General features: G+C 43.7%; 1 protein-coding gene and 1 long non-coding RNA gene across 2 annotated transcripts; one reads left to right on the forward strand and one right to left on the reverse strand.

Moving 5' to 3' along the window:
- The first annotated feature begins 1589 nt into the window (after nt 1-1589).
- Nucleotides 1590-12405, forward strand: rexo2 (RNA exonuclease 2). The gene is made up of 7 exons (XM_089015839.1): nt 1590-1665; nt 2954-3037; nt 3126-3203; nt 6169-6280; nt 6394-6502; nt 8459-8512; nt 12281-12405. Exons 1-7 carry the CDS (start codon nt 1621-1623, stop codon nt 12351-12353), a joined length of 555 nt encoding a protein of 184 aa, XP_088871965.1. The 5' UTR covers nt 1590-1620; the 3' UTR covers nt 12354-12405.
- A 46-nt stretch (nt 12406-12451) lies between these two features.
- LOC148887022 (uncharacterized) lies at nt 12452-21823 on the reverse strand. Its single transcript, XR_016117612.1, has 4 exons — nt 21619-21823; nt 21339-21403; nt 13017-13218; nt 12452-12590 (listed from the first exon to the last, which is right to left on the reverse strand). It is a non-coding gene; the product is annotated as an uncharacterized LOC148887022 (long non-coding RNA).
- Nucleotides 21824-21939: the final 116 nt, after the last annotated feature.

Here is a 21939-nt window from a genome sequence, read left to right on the forward strand (position 1 = left end):
AACTACAGAGGAATAAAGTTGATGAGCCATACAATGAAACTCTGGGAAAGAGTAGTTGAAGCGAGACTAAGAGCAGAAGTGAACATTTGTGAGCAGCAGTATGGCTTCATTCCAAAAAAGAGTACGACAGATGCAGTGTTTGCTTTAAGAATGCTGATAGAGAAGTACAGAGAAGGTCAGAAGGAATTGCATTGTGTCTTTGTAGATCTGGAGAAAGCGTATGACAGGGTGCCCAGAGAAGAGCTGTGGCATTGCAGGAGGAAGTCTGGAGTGACGGAAAAGTATGTCAGAGGGGTGCAAGACATGTATCATGACTGAAAGACAGTTGTGAGGTGTGCTGTTGGTGTGACTGAGGAATTCAAGGTGGAGGTGGGACTCCACCAGGGGTCAGCTCTGAGCCCCTTCTTGTTTGCTATGGTGATGGACAGTATGACAGACGATATTAGACAAGAATCTCCTTGGACCATGATGTTTGCAGATGACATCGTGATCTGTAGCGAGAACAGGGAACAGGTGGCGGAGAAACTAGAGGTGTGGAGATATGCCCTGGAAAGGAGAGGAATGAAGATCAGTCGCAGCAAGACGGAATATGTGTGTGTGAATGTGAGGGATCCAAGTGCAAGAGTGATGCTACAGGGAGAAGAGATAAAGAAGGTGGAGGATTTTAAGTACTTGGGGTCAACTGTCCAGAGCAATGGAGAGTGTGGAAAAGAGGTGAAGAAGCGTGTCCAGGCAGGCTGGAGCGGCTGGAGAAAAATGTCAGGTGTGATGTGTGATAGAAGGCTTTCAGCTAGGATGAAAGTGTATAAAACAGTGGTGAGAGCAGCCATGATGTTTGTACTGGAGACAGCGCCACTGAAGAAAAGACAGGAAGCAGAGCTGAAGATGTTGAGGTTTTCTTTGGGAGTGACCAGGTTGGATAGGATCAGGAATGAGTACATTAGAGGGACAACTCATATTCGAGGCTTTGCAGACAAAGTCAGACTGAGATGGTTTGGACATGTCCAGAGGAGAGAGAGTGACGATATCGGGAGAAGGATGTTGAGCCTTGAACTGCCAGGCAGGAGACCGAGAGGAAGACCGAAGAGGAGGTTTATGGATGTGGTCAAAGAGAACATGAAGGTAGCTGGTGTGAGAGAAGAGGATGCACAAAACCGGGATAGATGGAGGACATTGATTCGCTGTGGCGACCCCTGAGGAGGAAAGCCGAAAGGAAAAGAAGAAGATTATTATGACTGTGGGCCTTTGTTACTTGATGTCGTAATTGATGTGACGTTGGGTACCCGGAAAAGTGATATAAACATGGAACGAGAACAGTGCGAATCCTGGAATCTCCAACACGAGCATTGCGAGAGTTTCGGCGTCAAGACATCCCGTCGACGTCTGCGTTTCTTTAGTTACAGATATTTTGGCATCATGTGTTTGCCGTAGTTGCTGAGCCAAAATAGCCCAACTTTTACGCATGCGCTTCCATCATCTTTCAGGCGCCACCGATCGTGCTTCCAAACAAATAGAGAAACTTAAATTTCGTGTTAAGATTGCATTGTATGTTTCTTCAACAAGTTTTAGCAACGGTTTTAAATATCGGGTTTCCAATTCGTTGGTTGTTGCAGCAAGAAGATGGACGCCACATTGTCTCAAAATATAGTGTGGGTCGATCTTGAGGCAAGTCAGAACAGTGTCTTCAGTCAACTCCTCGTAGACCAGTGAAGTAGAAAACCGCTGCTGATTCTGCAAGTGGCATTATGCTATTTAACAGGATATGCATTGTTAGCATTTCATGTGTCTGTGGACGTTAATGCCAGAGATTCCGAATCATACCGTCTGTACTTGGACGTATCAGGGGAACATTTGCACACGTTACTTAGCATCATTTGTTATTATTGTGTATAGTCTCGCAGGGTAGTGGGACGTGAGCTGCATCAAGTAAACATTTCCAGGGCGAAAGAAAGACCGAACTGTCGTCAAATGACCTTTTCCAAACAGTTACACGAAGATCATTAATGTGATGCTTTAATACACAGATGTCAAACTGTAGTCTTTCAAGGCCCCATCTTGCATGTTTTCAAAGTCTCCCTGTTACAACCCACCTGATTAAAATGAACAGGTTGAATGTCAGGCTTCCGCAGAGCTCGCTGATGATCTGATCATTTGATTCAGATGTGTTGGAACAAGGAGCCTTGGAAAACATACAGGAAGATGGCCCTCCGGCACCGGAGTTTGACATCAGGCAAAGAGCACCAAGTGGATTAAACAGTCTTCAAAATTTGAATTACATACCTTCATTTGAAGATAAAGTGTGTTCTTTTTATCATAAATGTTGAAGAAAAAAATCTGCCATACATTAACATTTATTCGAAGTAATGGTACTTATCAAAGCCAGGTGCAAACCAGTTGGCTGGAAAGCCTCACAAATTCATGAAATTTACATTTGCCATATTGTACTCCTACCTCAAATCATGAAAGAAATGAAAAATCTCAATGATGAGAAAAATAGTACTTCATAGTACTGTCTTCTTCTTTTCCTTTTGGCTTTTCCCTTCAGGGGTCGCCGCGGCGAATTGGTGTCCTCCATCTAACCCGATTTTGTGCATCCTCTTCTCTCACACCAGCTACCTTCACGTCCTCTTTGACCACATCCATAAACCTCCTCTTTGGTCTTCCTCTCTGTCTCCTGCCTGGCAGTTCAAGCGTCAGAGTCCTTCTCTCGATATAGTCACTCATAGTACTTCATAGTACTGTATGAAAACACACCTTAATGTTAATGACAGCAACCCCCCCCCGCCCCAAACACACACACACACACTTTTTATCAGTTGTGTCGCCATTGTGGTGCCACCGGTGCCCATCTGGAGAAAGACATGTGCTCGACCTGGAAGATGGATTATGCATATCATCTGATATTTGGATGTAATCACGCATGTTGCACATATGCTGTCTTTTTACTTTACAGATGACAGGCTTGGACATTGAAAGTGACAAGATAATGGAAATGGCATGCATAATTACAGACTCCAACTTGAACATTTTGGCTGAAGTACTTTATTTTTTTTTACCCTATTAATATTTTCACTTCTATAATTATCTTCCAATTGATACTCAGATACTGTATCTTCTCTTGGCAGGGGCCCAATTTGATCATAGCCCAGTCCAATGAAATACTGGAATCCATGTCAGAGTGGTGCACAGAGCATCACGGCAAGGTATTGTATAACCCTATTGACTCAAATATAAGACTGTGTTTTTTGCATTGAAATAAGACGGAAAAATGTTCTCTTCCCACCTTCAAATCCCATCTCAAACTTCACCTATTTAAAATTGCATTTTCTGTGTAGCTCCTTCTCGTGTTTCTATTTATAATTGTATTTTATTTAATATAGTACCTATACTTGTCTGTGACTGTAAAATGTCCTTGAGAGCTTTGAAAGACACTTAAAATAAAATGTATTATGATTATTAAAAAGTGGGGGGCCTCTTATATTCGAGGCCTAGACATTATACCCAATCAGGCCCCTAGATGGCGCCAGATATTGAAACATGCTGAACTTGACTCAGGCCAAAGTGAATCCTGTCACCAAGGGTAAAAATAAAAAGTGATGGCACAAAGAAGGAAAAAAATAGAAGAGATAACAGAAATTGGGGAAACGTAGCAACAATCTGGAGAGAAGTGGTTCAAAGATCAGCCAGGTTAACGAGCAACTGAGGAGAAGTTATGAGTTAACCTCAAGAGGGTAGTGATACATGAGGCAGTCTTCAAACAATTGCAAAACGGTTGTGAACTATGGTGTCACAGAATGTTATGTTCGGAGATGGAGAGCTCAAAAAGATCAGCTAAAAATGCTGACAGTCAAGAGACAAGCCTTTCTGTGGGTCTCAGAGCGGCCGCTTCAAAGAACTTGTTCGACTTCACTTTGACGGTGAATCCAGTTTTTGCAGTTTTGCACTTTGTTTATCCTAATAGATTGGTTTGTTTGCATTTCAAAAACCACAAGCTATTCATTTACGAATGACATTGCACTTGAGTTTACATATTTAAATGTTTAGGACATTAAGATTTGAATGAGTAAAAATAACATTCTTTTTCTCAGAAATATATTGTTATAATCATTTGTTTCAGGTGTACTGTAATTATTTTCTTCAAAAATTAATTTGGTCTTTTTTCAACCTTGAGGGTGTCGTCCTATAATCAAGGTCGTCTTATACAATACGGTATGTTTTGCTTTGTGGTGTTGTCTCAGCAGTAAACATCTACAAAGTTGTACTACTTTATATGTATGACTGACCATAGACGAGCACCGAATAATTTGAGGAAAAGATTGAATTGCAATTTCTCCACCAAGAAGACAAGACTTTGTTTCTACATTCATCCCTCATTTTTTTTGCGGTTAATGAGGACCAGGACCACCCACGAGAGACAAAAATCCACAGTCGGGTGCCAAGGACCCTGCGGATATCCAAACAGTAGTGAAGCCAAAACTGGTTCAAATCAAGTTTGCTGCTAAAAAAAAAAAAAGTTTGTTAGTTTGTGTCTCGGGCAAACTAGAAGCTCAAGTTTCCTGAAGCTGCTAAAGTTCAATTCTTTGTGACAGCTCCTATTTACAGGAAATACAGATGAGTTGAGATTAATATTAGTACTGTCTCTATTTTAGTCTCATTTAAAATTCCAAAGAACTCCCCATTTTTATTTTAAATGTATCACCGTATTTTCCGATAGATAAGGCGCACGCACCAGAGTTTAAGGCACACCTCCAATGAATGAATGGTGCTTTTTCAACCCTTTTCCATATACAGTGCTACCTCGGTTCTCCACCATAATTCGTTCCAGGACCTTTTTTTTTTCAAACACCGAAACCATCTCTTTGCTCCTGTCACTTGCGAGTTGACAGCGGGGAGGGGGGTGACAACATTTGCTCACGGAGAGAGCAATACACCCGTACGCCGCTCAGCACCCCACCCTCGCGTACGCACTCACGCGTCGTATTGGCGGTGTTCGAACGCCGAAGCAAGAATATCTCGAATATTTTGTTCGAACTGTGAGGCGTTCGAGAACCGAGGTACCACTGTACGTATAAGGCACACCAGACTACAAGGTGCAGCTTCAATGAATGAACAAAAAGTTTTCCAAATATATAAATATATAAAACTTTTGGACACCCAGCCATTGACTTTCTGCTATTACTATTTTATTTATTATTTAGTGACCTGCGTTTGGCTGGCAAATGATTCACGTGTCCCCCATCTTCTGCCCGAAGACAGCTGGGATGGCATGTTTTTGAAAATCTCCAAAAAAAATGACAAAATCAAAATAAAATGGAACATCAGATCTTTCGAAAGTGCTATTGTTAATTTATCAAAAACAGTAAAAACTATTTTCAGAGTGTTGGGGTAATTCGCGAATTACCCCAGCACACAGCAATATAAATATTCAACACTGAATTTGCTTCAGATAATAAACAACACATAAAACAGACACTTAAAGGACAACAAGTTGTGTCCATAATTTGTAAAATGGCTTCAAATGACTCCTACTGAGCGTATTTTAATAAGATTCCACCGCATATAGTGATATTTTACGTTTTAAGACTCACTGTGAATATTCAGGAAGTCTTGTTTTTGAGTTGGTGATGAGTCCGTACGTGACGACACTGAGCGTCAGAAGAGGACTTTCTGAAAATGCCCAATTCGCAGCTCATTTTTTTGCAGATTTTGGACACTTTAAGTCATTTTTATGACTGTGTTCAAAAATATGCATTTGAATAGAAATATCATGTGTGACGTCACCGGTGTGATGTCCCCCCCGGTGACATCACACCGTCAATTGCTGTGCGACAGTGAGATACTGGCTGGCCAAAATTGGGCTGCGAGGGCGTTGCGGTGCCTGGCCTCTGGAAAAAAAGGGTCTGGCGGTCGTGGTCGTAAGTACGGGTGGTCGTATGTCGCACCGTCGTAACTCGGAAGTTACCTGTATTGCATTATTTTTCATTGTTAAAAAAACAATAAGAGGAAAAATATTACAATTAATAAAATCAGCTTTTGTTGAAATGTTCAGGTCGTGGTGTGAATGATAGAAATGTGCCGTGGCTCGAAAAACATTGACAAACAACTAATTCATACACCGCAAACTTAAGATATTTAATGTTCAAATTGCATAAGTCGTATTTTTTTCAGTCAGGATTGACCGAGGCAGTACGGCAAAGTAAAACCACCCTGGAACAAGCAGAGTATGAATTTCTTTCCTTTGTCAGACAACACACTCCACCTGGAAAATGTCCCCTAGCAGGTGAGTTTGCTCCTTTTTTGTTTGTTTGTTTTGATTCTGTTTATTTGTAGCTGTGGGGTTCTGTCATCTATTGACCTCTGACAATAATGCTCCAGTGTCCCTTTTCTGTGCAGGAAATTCTGTGCATGCAGACAAAAGATTTCTGGACAAATATATGCCGCAGTTCATGAATCACCTCCACTACAGAATAATTGATGTCAGTACCATTAAGGAGCTTTGCAGGTCAGATGTTTTTGCTTTGATAATGAGCATGCTTTATTAAATTGTTTTCGAATAGCGACATGCAATCTCTCCCAAAGTTTACGTTTTCAAATGACCACTTCCAGAAAATTCCTGGGGAAGGGTCCCATCAATCATGAGTGAAGGGAGTCCTACTCAAAGCAGGGGTGTCCAACGTGCAGCTCGTGAGCCGCAAACACAGGCGCAAAGTGCAAAACTAGTCAGAGAATTACCTCTGATTTTGAGGCAGGGGTGCCCCATACATCAACCTCAATTGACCGGGGGCCAGCGGTCTGTTCCTAAATCAGCACACAGGGTCTTGTAGGACCGTGATTGCCTTATTCTCATTGCCAACAGATTTTAGGCTATTATTGACGTAAAAAAATCTCTATATGGTGTTGGTGTCCGTTGAACTGAAATATGCTTGATTGTCTTCTGCACACCTTCTCAATGCATAACATGCACAACTTGGTAATGAAGTTGCACCGAAGATATAGACCAGGGATGTCCTTCGGACTACACCCTGACTCAAAAGTGTACTTCAGAGTTTTGAAAGCCGCTGAGAAAGTGGAGTCCTCGTAGTGTTAAGCAGGCAACACGACGCAAACGTTACACGCCCGCAAGCGACAACAGTTGGTCACGGAGAGAGCGATGCACCCGTGCGCCGCTCAACACCCCACCCTCGCATACGCACTCACGCGTCGTATTGGCGTTCGAACACCGATTGATGTTCAAACGCCGAAGCAAGAATATCTCAAATATTTTGTTCGAACACCGATTTGTTCGAACTGTGAGGCGTTCGAGAACCGAGGTACCACTGTGTGTGTGTGTGTATATATATATATATATATATATATATATATATATATATATATATAGAGAGATATACAAGAATGAAAATTGGGCAACCAAGAAACCGATTACAACGGTTATGTGAAGTACCACCTGAAAGTCATAGAAACTATGAATGCAGAACTGAGGGCGATCCCAACCGGAACGATCACGGAAACCAATGAGCTGATATACGCTTCAGCATCAGTGATCCTAGACATGCTTGCCTATAAAAGCTACCGTGAGAGCAATGAGATTTGTTACCCACCATGGAAAAGACGGTTGGAGGCCAAGATCAAGGCGGCTCGGAAATATAATAATAGTAATACATTTTATCACAAGCGCCTTTCAAAGCTCTCAAGGACACTTTACAGTCACAGACAAGCATAGATACAGTAATAAATAAAATACAATCATAAATACAATACAATAGAATACAGTTATAAATAGAAACAAGAGCTACACAGAAAATGTGCTTTTAAATCGGTGGGTTTTGAGATGGGATTTGAAGGTGGGAAGAGAATTGATGTTACGAATGTTGGGAGGAAGTGAGTTCCAGAGTTTGAGGGCAGAGCGGCTGAAAGCACATAACAGCACATAACAATGGCTGGTGACTCTGAAAGAGGAGCAGAGCAACCTCCCTGGACAGAATCCAGTTACCATAACATTGGCAAACCTACAAGAAAGAGTCTCAGATTTGAAAAACTGGACGGCACCAGCCCGGATGCAATCATCAAAAGAGCCATATATGGCTCACGAGCCGTAGTTTCTCGAGCCATAGTTACCCTAATCATTGTAACTTTTTGCCAGGTCTTGGCCTTATAGTGGTTAACCTTGTTAGAGATACCGAACCCAATCAGTCCATGTGCCCATTTACCAAAGCCTTCATTACAACATTTTTACAAAACCAAGACATAAAACACATCAACAAAACAAGCACATACTATTCCACACTCAAGATAATTTTTTTTTTTGCTTGGCAAAATCTGCAATAAACATGTCAATTTTTTTTAGCCCACCCCACAGAACAGTTTATCTCTATATTAGTGTTATTTGTTAGGAAACAAGTCTTTTGCATGGCTTGATGTGCAACAAGACTGTTTGTTTTTTTATGTGTTACACATTCAGGAGGTGGTTTCCAGTGGAATATGAGATGGTGCCATGCAAGAAAGCAAGTCACAGGTAAAGATTTATTAATGTAAGGTCATTCAAATCTTACAGTTGTCATCCAATCCTTGTGCGGTGCCATAAATTTGTAAATAAATTAGCTATTTTATGCACGATAATTATAAGGCGTGTCTTCAATTGAATAGGCTATTTTAAAGCTGATTTCATGTACAGGTAACATCCGACTCATGACCGGGTTCCGTTCCAACCAAACGGTCCGAAATCAAAATCGTCGTAAGTTGAAATCCATTCAAAATGTTGACTAGAGACTCGGGGCTAAATGACTTGCAAATGATCTCATTCGGACACCCCGGGGTCGGGTGGCCGGTGTTCTCCCGGTTGCCCTCTTACTCCGCTCTCCGCGCCAACGCGCGGCCGTCTGCGGTGCTGACGTGCCCGACCTGCCACATCGCCCGATTCGCCACCTCGCCCCGAAGCAGAACGAACTGTCTGTAGGCCCGACCCGGCATTTTTGTCGCGGTGATCCCGAGCATCACTGGTCCGCGGCCGGCGTCGGGGCACCCTCCCCCTGTTCTCGTCGCGGCTCTAGTCTGGCCACACTGCTGCCGGCGTCTGTGGACACTCCCGCCTCCGGTGCCATCATACGGTCGATTGCTGTGCTAGAGTAAGATCCTGACTGGATGGCCAAAATTGTCGTACCCGTTGCCGGCTGCTAGCGCATTGTGGTGCCAGGCGTAAAATTAAAATAAAAAAATAGGGTCTGACGGTCGTGCTAGTGAATACGGGTGGTCGTAAGTCGCGCTGGTCGTAAGTCAGATGTCATCTGTATAGGGCGCACTGCATTATAAGGAGCATTTAATAGTGGTTGCAGTTACACTATACATCCACTTGCTGTAACAAATCCATTATAATAATATTAATCTTCTTCTTTTCCTTTCGGCTTTACCCTTCAGGGGTCGCCACAGCGAATCAATGTCCTCCATCTATCCCAGTTTTGTGCATCCTCTTCTCTCACCTGGTGTGAGAAGAGTCCTATTTGACAACATCCATAAACCTCCTCTTCGGTCTTCCTCTCGGGCTCCTGCTTGGGATCCTCATCCCGATACAGTCACTCTCTTTCCTTTAGTGCAGCGTGTTCTACCAGAGACCACTTCCCTGGTGGAGTCCCACCTCCACCTTGAATTCGTCCGTCACACCGACAGCACACCTCACAACTGTCTTTCAGTCATGATACATGTCTTGAACCGCTCTTGCATACTTTTCTGTCACTCTTCCTCATGCAATGCCACAGCTCTTCTCTGGGCACCCTGTCATACGCTTTCTCCAGATCTACAAAGACACAATGCAATTCCTTCTGACCTTCTCTGTACTTCTCTATCAGCATTCTTATAGCAAACACTGCATCTGTCATAAACATACAATGTTCACTTCTGCTCTTAGTCTAGCTTCAACTACTCTTTCCCATCGTTTCATTGTGTGGCTCATCAACTTTATAGCTCTGTAGTTAGTACAACTCTGCACATCTCCTTTGTTCTTAAAAATGGGCACGAGTACACTTCGTCTCCATTCTTCAGGCATCTGTTCACCATCTAAGATCTTGTTGAATAACCCGGTCAGGAACACCACCGCCACCTCTCCAAGACACTTCCATACCTCGATTGGCAAATCATCAGGCCAGGTGCCTTTCCCGCCGTCATCCTCTTCAGCGCCCTCCTCACTTAATGCTTGCTACGTCTTGGTCCACAACAGTCACGTCTTCTACTCTTTTTTCCTTCTCATTTTCCTCATTCATCAATTCTTCAAAGTACTCTTTCCATCTTGCCATCATACTACTGGCACCTGTTAATACATTGCCATCTCTATCCTTAATCACCCGAACCTGCTGCAGGTCCTTCTCATCTTTGTCTCTCTGTCTCGCCAGCCTGTAAAGATCAGTCTCACCTTCCTTGCTGTCCAGCCGACCATACAAGTCATCATAGGCCTCTTGTTTGGCCTTTCCCACCTTTACTTTAACTGTGCGCTGCATCTCCTTGTACTGCTGTCTACTCTCGTCCGTCCTCTCAGTGTCCCACGTCTTCTTTGCTAACCTCTTTCTCTGTATACACTCCTGCACCTCCCCATTCCACCACCAAGTCTCCTTATCTACCTTTCTTCCACTCGATACATTAAGTACTTTCCGCCCCGTGTCTCTGATTATGTTCGCTGTAGTTTGCCAGTCATCTGGAAAGACCTCTTGCCCACCCAGTGCTTGTCTTACCTCCTTCCTAAATATCATGCAACACTCTTCCTTTTTCAACTTCCATCATTTTGTCCTCACTTCCGCCTTTGGTTTCTTCATCTTCCTCACTGCCAGCGTCATCCTACACACCACCAACCTATGCTGTCTGGCTACACTCTCACCAACTACTACTTTGCAGTCACTGATTTCCTTTAGATGGCGCCGTTGACACAAAATGTAGTCTACCTGTGTACTGCGGCCTCCACTCTTATAGGTCACCCTATGTTCCTGTCTCTTCTGAAAGAAAGTATTCACAATAGCCATTTCCATTCTCTTAGCAAAGTCAACCACCGTCTGTCCTTCAGCGTTCCTCATCTGGAGTCCAAACCTGCCCATCACCTCCTCATCTTCTTTGTTTACTCCAACATGTCCATTGAAGTCTCCACCAATTACAACCCTCTCACTTCTCGGGATGTTCTGTATGATTTCATCAAAGTCCAACCAAAATGTCTCCTTCTCCGGCAGCTCACATCCTACTTGTGGGGCATACCCACAAACAACATTGAACATCCCGCCTTCAATTTCTAGCTTCAGGCTCTTCATTCTATCTGATACTCTTTACTTCTAATACATTCCTAACAAACTCCTCTTTTAAGATAAGCCCAACTCCATTTCTCTTTCTGTCTTCACCATGATAGAACAACTTAAACCCTGACCCTAAGCTTCTAGCCTTGCCTACATTCAAAGTTCCAACTCTTAGTTCTATACTCTTGGCGTTCCATTTCTCTCTTTTCCTCCAGGCACACCTCCCTCCTCTGCTTCTTCGACCAACAGTAGTCCATTTTCCACCGGCACCCTGAAGTTTTCATATATATATATATATATATACAGTAAAGTCTCGTTATATCGATAGTCCCGGTTATATCGATACTATTTCTATGCACGCACGGAGAAAATTACATGCAAACAGGGTCGGATATATCGATAGTCCCGGTTATATCGATATTTTTTCGGACTCCCTTGAATATCGATATAACGAGACTTTACTGTGTATATATATATATATATATATATATATATATATATATATATATATATATATATATATATATATGTATATATATGTGTGTGTGTGTGTGTGTGTGTGTGTGTGTATATATATGTATATGTGTGTGTGTGTGTGTGTATATATATATATATATATGTGTGTGTGTGTGTATATATATATATATATATGACGCTTTTATCCTCTCCTCTTTCATCTAGACTGCTTCTTGTAAAAAAGAGAGGGTACAGCAAGTGCTTCAGAATGAAGGACTCTGTGTCTTTGTGTTGTCATTTTATTTGTTATTTAGTTTTTTGTTCTGTTGACTTCAAGATGGTGCCGCGAGTTTCTGCCTTTCCTGCAGCTCATGTATTTTGTTTTTCTACTTTCTTTCTTTTCCTCTTCCTTTCATAACTTTGCTGCTGTGAAATGTAAATTTCTCCACTGCAACACAAATAAAAACCAAATCCAATCCAAATGTAAATGTATTTCCAAAGCACCACCATTGCAACAGGGCTGCAAAAATGCACAGCCAATCAGATTTGGTTTTCTCTTTCAGAGCTTTGGAGGACATCCGGGAGAGCATCAAAGAGCTGCAGTACTATCGAGCCAGCATCTTCAAAGCAACTTGAGAAATAGCACTATTGTTTATATATATATATATATATATATATATATATATATGCATGCCTACTCGGGCGCCATCTTGGACTCCTTTTTTGGTTCATCAAAAAGTAGTTCTACAGTCAAAAAAGTTTGGGTACCCATGATTTTGAGTGTTGTATTAACCCGCCATGTAACATGGGTGGAAACAGAATGACCCGCTGAAAACCCACGCAGGCACTGGGAGAACATGGAAACCGGAGTACCTGGAAAAAAGAGTCGCACCATGAAAAAAATTGCTTTGGGGGTTTTTAAATAAATATAGGATTTTTTAAATGAAGTATATCCCCTAAATTGTGTTTAACCCTTTCATGCATGCACCCTGTAACCTGATAATTTGATGATCTGATAGACTGAAGTAACCCATGTCCCTGAAACTTTTAATTTATATTTTTACAGACCCTGTTTGCAAAGTACGGAACAATAAACCTATTAGGAGTGTTGCATGAGCAGAAATAAAAATTAGCTTTTGAAAGGCTAACGTATGAATAACATTAAAGCATGTGTTCTTGTGAAGAAAGTATTTTTTTTTCAATGTGATTTATTGTCCTTAATGTGTCACCTTGCAATTTAATGTTTCTGCTGTTTGATCATGAAAATCATAATGCCACCGTAATATTGAGTTTTCCCACCTGCGGTTCTGAGGATGATATTGACTTTCCTGTTGCCTCCCAAGTCGTTGAGTGAGCATGTGTACTTGTCCGCGTCACTGCCGCACCTTCTTGAACAGAAGTGAGGCGTTTCCTTTCGCCACAACGTCCCTGAAGATCTTGTTGAGGAGGCGAGCTGACCATTTCCTTATGGCCCTCCTTAGACACAGGATCTTTTATTTCTCTATAAAGTCGGAGAAAGATCCAACAACATGTCTTTTCTGCAATTTATCACAAAGCAACATGAATCGATTGGAGCTCCTGAAAGTTTAAGACTTCGTCAGGAAGCCCATAAAAAATAAAGCCATGAGGATAATAGAGACAATAAGATAACGAGAGGTGGTTTAGTTACGCCTCCTCGTAAATCCCGTAAACAAGAAGAAATTAACATATCATCTGATCCAGTGTGACTGGACAAATGTTGGGAGTGATGAGGTGAGCCCAGACCACCACAATCCGCAGAAAAACTTAGCATGTGACTGCAAAGTGTCCTTGAGAGTTTTGAAAGTTGCTTAAAAATGAAATGCATTTCTAATATTATTGCCTGCGGTCTGAGCCTTGATGTGATGGCAGCAACAAAGATACTTGAGATAACAGTTTCTCTTTCATGACATCATGGTGCCCCATGTATGGCTGCCTCTACAATAGCTCCTAACCCTATTTTTAATGCCTTTCTGTTCTACTATTTTACTATATTATTTTATTTTTCCTGTCGTGTTTTGTGTATTTTCATTTTCAAAACCTACGGGGAGGAGATGAGCATCGTCACGTTTGCTCATAGCTGCTATATTTTATTTTTTTGCCTCGACTGAATGGAGAAACCACTCGCACACTGAATCCCAATGTTTACAATCGAAACCAGCTGCTAGCATGGCGAGCTAATAGCGGGCTAGAGGCCACCGCATCAGACATACCCGACGAACTGCAGAGAAGAAAACGGGGATGTCGGGCCAGGAAAGACTGCAGCAAGAGGAGAAAATACTGACATGTCCTCCCGTCTGTCATTATGGGGAATGTGAGATCACTCCCGAACAAGATGGACGAGCTAGTGGAGCTAACGCAACATCAGACGGTGTACCGGGAGACCAGTTTGCTGCTGGTCATGGAAATCGCTGTTGCCGATCACTCCGGACACACAGGCTGAGTTGGAGGGATTCCAACTCGTACATGCGGACATGAATGCGGGCAATCTTGGTGCAATCCTGGACACGTCACGATCAAAGAGAAACTCTGAAGTTGTGACATTGAGCTGCTGGCCATTAGCCTCTGGCCTCATTATCTTCCATGGGAATTCTCACACGCCATAGCTGTGATGGCGTACATTCCCTCAACAGCAAATGGTGGTGCGGCCGCTGATGCCCTGATGACGGTCGTAAACAGGCTGCAAACCCGGTCCCTCAACGCCCTGCTCATCATCTCTGGGGACTTCAACCATGTCTCCCTGCAGTCCTCCCTCCCAACCTTCACACAGTATGTAACCTGTGCTACCAGAGACTATAAGATCGTGGACTTGTTTTATGCTAATGCTAAGGATGACGACTCTACCCCTTGACCCCTCTTGGAAGAGCAGACCGCAATATGGTGTATCTCTAGCCTGTGTACAAACCCCTGGTGCACAGGCAACCAGCTGTGACCCGCACGGTCAGAAGATGGTCAGAGATGTGTGTTCGGACCATGTGAACAAAGTCTCAAACACAAGAAGAGTGTCTTTTTTCCGGACACCCACGCTGAGCTGGAGGGCTTCCAACTCGTACGAGCGGACAGAAATGAAGGCAGCGGTAACCAGAAAGGAGGGGGATTGCTGTGTTTGTGAATGACAAATGGTGCAACCCTGGGCACATTACGGTCAAGGAAAAACTCTGCACTCGCGACATCAAGCTGCTAGCCGTTAGCCTCCGGCCACATTACCTGCCGCGGGAATTCTCATACGTCATAGCCGTGACGACGTACATTCCCCCTACGGCAAATGGCGGCGCTGCCTCTGATGCCCACATGACTGTTGTAAACCAGCTGCAAACCCAGTCCCCCAACGCCTTGTTCATCGTCTCAGGGGACTTCAATCACGTTTCCATCAAATCCTCCCTCCCAACATTCACACTGTACGTAACTTGTGCCACCAGAGACAATAACATATTGGACTTATTCTATTCAAATGCAAAGGATGCCCCTTCTCGGAAGAGCAGACCACAATATGGTTTATCTCCAGCCTGTGTACAAACCCCTTGTCCAGAGGCAACCAGCTGTGACCCGCACGGTCAGAAGATGGTCCACAGCAGCTGAAGAAGCACTGCGGGAATGTTATGACTCAACCATGACTGTGCGGTGTTTTACAAAACATGGATTAATCCCGACATAAAAGTCCTCCTGAAGGAAAAGAAAAGGGCTTTTGTGTCGGGCAACAGAGAGGGACTGAAGGTTGTGCAGATCCAACTGAGGAGGAAGATCAGAGAGGGGAAGAAGGCCTACAGGATGAAAATGGAGGAGCAGCTGCAAGCCAGCAATGTCGCTGGTCTCTAGAAGGGCCTGAAAAACATCTCAGGCCACAAAAGCCCAGTGACATTGAACGAAAAAGACAAGGATTGGGCAGATGAACTCAACCGCTTTTTCAATCGGTTTGACAAGACGCCAGCCGCCCCCGGCCCACCGTCAACTTCACCTGTAGCTGCACCTGCACCAACTCTCACTGTGGCCTTATCCTCCCTGCCCCCTTTCACCACCAGCTTCCCGGAACCAACAACTGCCCTCCTAACCGTCGCCACACCCTCAGCCGCCACTCTACCTCCTGGTTCCTGCCTGTCTGTCACAACTGCGCAGGTGAGGAACCAACTGAGGAGGATGGAAATGAGGAAGGCAGCAGGTCCGGACCAAGACCTGCTCCGACCAGCTGTGTGTCATTGTCCAGCACTTGTTCAACCTGAGCCTGAAGCTGGGCAGAGTTCCACAGCTGTGAAAAACGTCATGCCTGGTCCCAGTGCCCAAGATTGCCAACCCAAAGGAGCTCAACAGCTACAGACCGGTGGCGCCGACGTCTCACCTGATGAAGACGCTGGAGAGACTCGTCCTCGCCCACCTGCGACCACTGGCAAGCTCATCGCTGGACCCGCTACAGTTTGCCTACCAGCCCAGCATCGGTGTGGAGGATGCCATCATCTACCTCCTCCACTCGGCATTGCTGCACCTGGAGAATGCTGGGAGCACGGTGAGGATCACATTCTTTGATTTCTCCAGTGCCTTCAACACCATCCAGCCAAATCTACTGGGGGACAAGCTGCGGCATGCCGGAGTCGACCATCACCTCACATCCTGGATTACAGATTACCTCACAAACAGACCACAGTACGTGAGGGTAAAGAACTCTAAATCGGACATGCTTCTCTGCAGCACCGGAGCGCCGCAGGTGAGAGTCCTGGCTCCATTCCTGTTCACCCTCTACACCTCGGACTTCAACTACAACACCCCAACTTGCCACCTTCAGAAGTTCTCTGACGACTCAGCTATTGTCGGCCTCATTACAGAGGGAGACGAGTACAGGGGAATGACAAAGGACTTTGTGGACTGGAGCCAGCAGAATCACCTCCAGATCAACACCGGGAAAACCAAGGAGCTGGTGGTGGACTTCTGCAGGAAACAATCCTCACCTGCACCGTTGAACATCCAGGGTTCGGACATTGAGAGGGTGACCTCCTACAAGTACCTGGGTGTTACTCTCAACAATAAACTGGACTGGACTACAAACACGGATGCCCTAATCAAAAAGGGACAGAGTCGCCTCTTCCTACACAGGAAACTGAGGTCTTTTGGAGTTCAGGGGTCACTCCTAAAGACTTTCTATGACTCTGTGGTGGCTTCAGCCATCCACTATGGAATTGTCTGCTGGTCAGGCAGCATCACCACCCGGGACAGGAAAAGACTGGAGCGCTTTGTCAAGAGGGCCAGTTCTGTCCTGGGCTGCTCGCTGGACTCCCTGGAGGAAGTGGGCAACAGACGGACGCTAGCTAAACTAAAAGCTATGATGGACAGCCCCTCCTACCCACCCTGACAGCACTGGGGAGCTCCTTCAGCCAGAGACTATTACACCCGCGCTGCAAGAAGGAGAGGTACCGCTGCTCGTTCCTACCGACTGCTGTCAGGCTTTGCAATTCTTTGCAATTCTCAATGATCACATGTGGAAAAAAAAACTGGACACTTGTAAATCTGGGTTGATGCAATATATCAATATGCCTTTCTTGATACTTGCACTATGTGCAGTTTTTTTATGAAACTGTTTTGCACATTTACATTTGCACAGCATACAGTTGACATTTTTATTTTGTTAAGCTTAGAATATCTTGTTTTCTATCCTTTCACCCCCCACCCCATCCCCTTTCAATTGCTGCTGTGGACTGCAAATTTCCCCATTGTGGGACGAATAAAGGTTTTCTGATTCTGATTTTCTGATTTTACTGCCGGCATGGGGCACAGGTTTCATAAAGCCACTTTGTGTGCTCCTCTTTTACCGACAGCCAACCTCTGCAGCGAGTAAGTGATACATGAGTAAAACACAGTCTTCTTGAATTGAATAGTTGAATTGAACAGGACATCCCCTGGATGCCCGATGGTACAGGCACCAACATCCGTAAACCAACAGAACATAGACATTTGAGATTCAAGGGGACGACATTAATTCAGTCACCGACACCATCACGGGTTATATAAACATTTGCGAAAGAAACATCGTACCCACCAAGACTGTGCGGTGTTTTTCCAACAACAAACCGTAGATTAACCCTGAGATGAAGGCCCTCCTGAAGGAAAAGAAAAGGGCTTTAATGTCAGGGAGAGCAGAGAGGATCTGAAGGTCGTGCAGTTCCAACTGAGAAGAATGGTCAGAGGGGAAAACAGCCCACAGGATGAAAATGGAGGAGCAGCTGCAAGCCAACGCGGGTGTCTGTAGGGGCCTGAAAAACATTTCAGGCGACAAAAGCCCAGTGACAATGAATGAGAATGACAAGGACTGGGCAGATGAAATAAACCACTTTTTCAACCGGTTTGACCAGACGTCTGTCGCCCAATCCCCACCGTCAACTCTACCTGTACCTGCACCCAGTCTCACTGTGGACTTTCCCTCCCTGCCTCTCACAATCAGTTTCCAGCAACAAACAACTGCCCTCTCAACTGATGCCACACCCTCATCCACCACTCTGGTGGTTCCTGCCCTTCTGTCACAACCACGCAGGTGAGGAACCAACTGAGGTCAGTTCCCGACTCTTCAGGACTTGCTCCGACCAACTGTGTGTCATTGACCAGCACATGTTCAACCCGAGCCTGAAGCTGGGCATAGTTCCACAGTTGTGGAAAACGTCATGCCTGGTCCTAGAGCCCAAGATCGCCCACCTGAAAGAGCTTAACAGCTACTGACCCGTGGCGCCGACGTCTCAACTGTGGAGACACTAGAGAGACTCGTCCTCGCCCACCTTTTAAACGGATTTTGCACTATTCTCATCCACCTCTCCTCTCTCTCACCAATATAATTATTCTGGGAGACTTCAACATGCACATGGACAATCCAACCATTCCGCTAACAATTGACTTCACCTCTTCACTCGATTGCCTTGGCGTCAACCAATTTGTAAACTTCCCTCCGCACACAAAAGGACACATCCTAGACCTGCTTTGCTGCATTCTGGGCCAGCCGTTGATGCTTAATTGAGTATTGGCTGAGAACAACATGGATTACAGCAATCCAGCCGGGATGAGACGAAAGCATGAATTACTGTCTCAAAGCAAGGAGAAGTTTTACAGCTGCCTGAAATGAAAGAAGCCATACTTAACCAGGACACCGATTTGCGGCTATCCACATTCTTTTTATTCGGCGTTAACCTTGGTGAATTGTACATTAAATGCATTTAATTTTAAAAAACATTTTTTAACAATAGCAACCTGACCAACATTCCACCTTGCTAAGAGAAATGTATGATGCAAGCTGCGGCGCAAATTCTCATTGACAGAACTGATGAAAAGCAAAATTCATTCTACAAATATTTATAACATTGGAAAAGATTTACAATGTTTGTTTCATGGTTGTCCTCTTAGATAAACTATATTAAAACAAAAAATGTATTTACCTCAACCATCATTTTCAAATTTCAAACATTTTTTAAGGTGGCGTAAAGAGCCGCAGAGGCTCTCAAGCAGGGGTCGGGAACCTATGGCTCGCGAGCCATACATGGCTCTTTTGATGATTGCATCTGGTTTGCCGATAAAACTAAATACAGTGAGACCTCAACTTACAAACTTAATTGGTTCCCAGACAGAGTGTGTAAGGCGAAAAGTGTGTATCTCAAAAGAAATTCCCATAGAAAATCATTAAAATGGGAATAATCTGTTCCCGGGTTTCCATAAAATATAGTTTTTAACTAAATAAGCCTTAAAACTACACACAACATACCTTATTATATGTATAATAAATGTGCTATTGTATTGTAATACACAGACGTATTGTATTGTAATGAAAGAAATGCACTGCATTGTATCATAAAGTCACAAAGAGGCACATTACATGAGGACTGTAAGGACTTAAAGAAATAAACTGTGCTGTAAAATAAAGTTTTATTTTCTGTTTTGATGGTCGTTGATGGCTTATGGAAGGAGAGTCACCTTCCATAAGGACTGTTGGTAACTTAACCTCTGGTGTGGCTTCTCTTCTTTTTTCTTTGGAGACTCCTCATCATTTTTGCTGATTAAAAACCTCTTAATTGACACCTGTTGCTTTCTGACTTGTAAGGTCTAACGAAGCTGAGGCATCACATTATCGTTCATCATGTTGATGATTGTCATAGCCAGTCTTTTCTGGATGGAACTGTTCGGTAAAAGCCTGCACATCATTCCTCTTTGCCAACATTGCCTTTTCCTCCTTGCCCTCAGATGTTCTCGAACCATCCGTTACTGGCTTTAAAATCCTCAATAAGAGCAGAAATTTCAGATTGGCGCATGGCGATATCGTCGTGAATGAGCCGTGCTTTCTCGCATAAAATAGCTTTACTTACGCTGTCGCTGGATAGCTGCTTTTCGTGAATCCAAATTAACAGAAGTTTTTCAACTTCTTCGATTGCCCGAGACTGTCGCTTTGAGAGCACGGAAACACCTTTTGCAACAGACGCACCTTTGATGGCTTCTCTGTTCCGGAGAATGGGAGCAATGGTTGACTTAGCATAGCCGTGCTCGGCCACTAAATCACACAAACGCACACCTCGTTCGTGTTTTTCAATTATCTCCTTCTTCTCAGCGACAGTGATTTTATTTTGTGTCTTCTTGGGCTGAACACGAGCCTGTGGTGGTTTTTTTTCGGTCCCATCATAGTAAAATTATCAGCAAAAAGCTCCAAGTAGGCAATCGACGTGTGCATTCAATGAGAGGGGGTGTGCAAAGTAGCGCCGGCTGGAGCGCTGTTCGGTCGTGTGCCTTCGCCGAACATCACTCCGCTAGCCGTGGTGGGTGTGTATTATGAAAATAGTGCTTATTATAAGGTTTAATGTTCATATATTTGACGTTCTTAAGACAAAAAGTTGGTAAGATAAGGTGTTGGTAAGTTGAGGTCTCACTGTAGATATTCTCGCTTTTTTGTTGTTCATTTCCTGTCTGGGCGGCAGTTGGCGGTAAGCGCAATTTTGATTGGATGATACTGACCTAGGTTGGCTGAAAGCGCAATTTTGATTGTATGATTGTATGATATTGACTGGTGGCTGTCGATGTTCAAAGAGCAATTTTGATTGGATGATCCTGACCTTGGTGGCCGTTAATGTCAAAACAGGTATACGCCCCCTTTTAAATAAGCCTGACAAGTATCGTACACTTCAGGTTGAATGGGTCGAAGGATTTGAAATTAAACAATACCATGAATGAAACAGTTGAATATAAGTGGCACTTTGACAAGCCCCAATGCTAACGTTAGCATCAATATACTTCTGTGAGAGACAGCAGAAAGCAAACGTGCAAGCTAATAAGCAATCTGCAGGCTAGCTTAGCAGTAACTTTGCCTATGACCTGGCAAATTGACTTTCATTCCGATCGTTTGCTGCATTTTTTTAACACTCACGAGGAACTGAACACTATTCATATATTCAATGGTTAGTATTATCACGTGTGTGTGTGTGTGTGTGTGTGTGTGTGTGTGTGTGTGTGTGTGTGTGTGTGTGTGTGTGTGTGTGTTATGTCTCACTGAAAAGCATTTCAAAATATTTAACTTATATGGCTCTCTTAGTCAAAAAGGTTCCCAACCCCTACTCTGGAGCCACGTATTGGTGAGGAAGCGTAAGAATTACTTACTTGAGAATGTCAAGGACAAGATGAGGATGATGAGAGCTGAGAAGACAACAATAAGTGTGATCATGCTGTGCGCACACACACGCACACACACACACACACACACACAGACACATTTAATACGATTTTTACAACACAAAGATAACATGCAAAATTTTGATTAAGCCAAATTTATAATCCAAGTTTTTCAGCAGCCATTCACAACTGGAAAGCAACTTCGTTTGGATTTTGCATATTAATTATGCTGTGACTTTGCTATAGTTAAATTATTTTTTTTGCTCACATGTAGAAGATAATCTGTCCCAGCGAAGCCATCTTTTCTCATGCCGAAATCTCTTTGGGGGGGGAAAGTGTGTTGTTCAAGTCAAATTTACCCCACTCTCCCAAAAATAACTAAATGATGATAATAAGTCTCATAAAGTAACTTTAAAAAAAATGGGATCTTGACTTGTGTCGACTGGTTCACCCACTCATGCAGTCACACACACAAAAACACCGAGATATGCCGTCTGGTAAACAGGTACATGAGTCAATATTACCTTAAAGGACAACCGACGTCACTTTTGTTTTTTTCACATTTGATTTTGCCATCTAGAATGTTCAT

Source organism: Hippocampus bargibanti, linkage group LG15, assembly GCF_051943395.1.
Source record: "Hippocampus bargibanti isolate YZ-2025 linkage group LG15, ASM5194339v1, whole genome shotgun sequence".
NCBI lineage: Eukaryota > Metazoa > Chordata > Actinopteri > Syngnathiformes > Syngnathidae > Hippocampus > Hippocampus bargibanti.

Excerpts from the sequence above, each read along its gene's own strand:
- rexo2 (XM_089015839.1), top strand. The coding sequence starts at position 1,621 with ATGGACGCCACATTGTCTCAAAATATAGTGTGGGTCGATCTTGAG. Across the intron at positions 3,038-3,125 it reads ACTTGAACATTTTGGCTGAA|GGGCCCAATTTGATCATAGC; the intron begins GTACTTTATTTT and ends TTCTCTTGGCAG. Across the intron at positions 6,503-8,458 it reads ACCATTAAGGAGCTTTGCAG|GAGGTGGTTTCCAGTGGAAT; the intron begins GTCAGATGTTTT and ends TTACACATTCAG.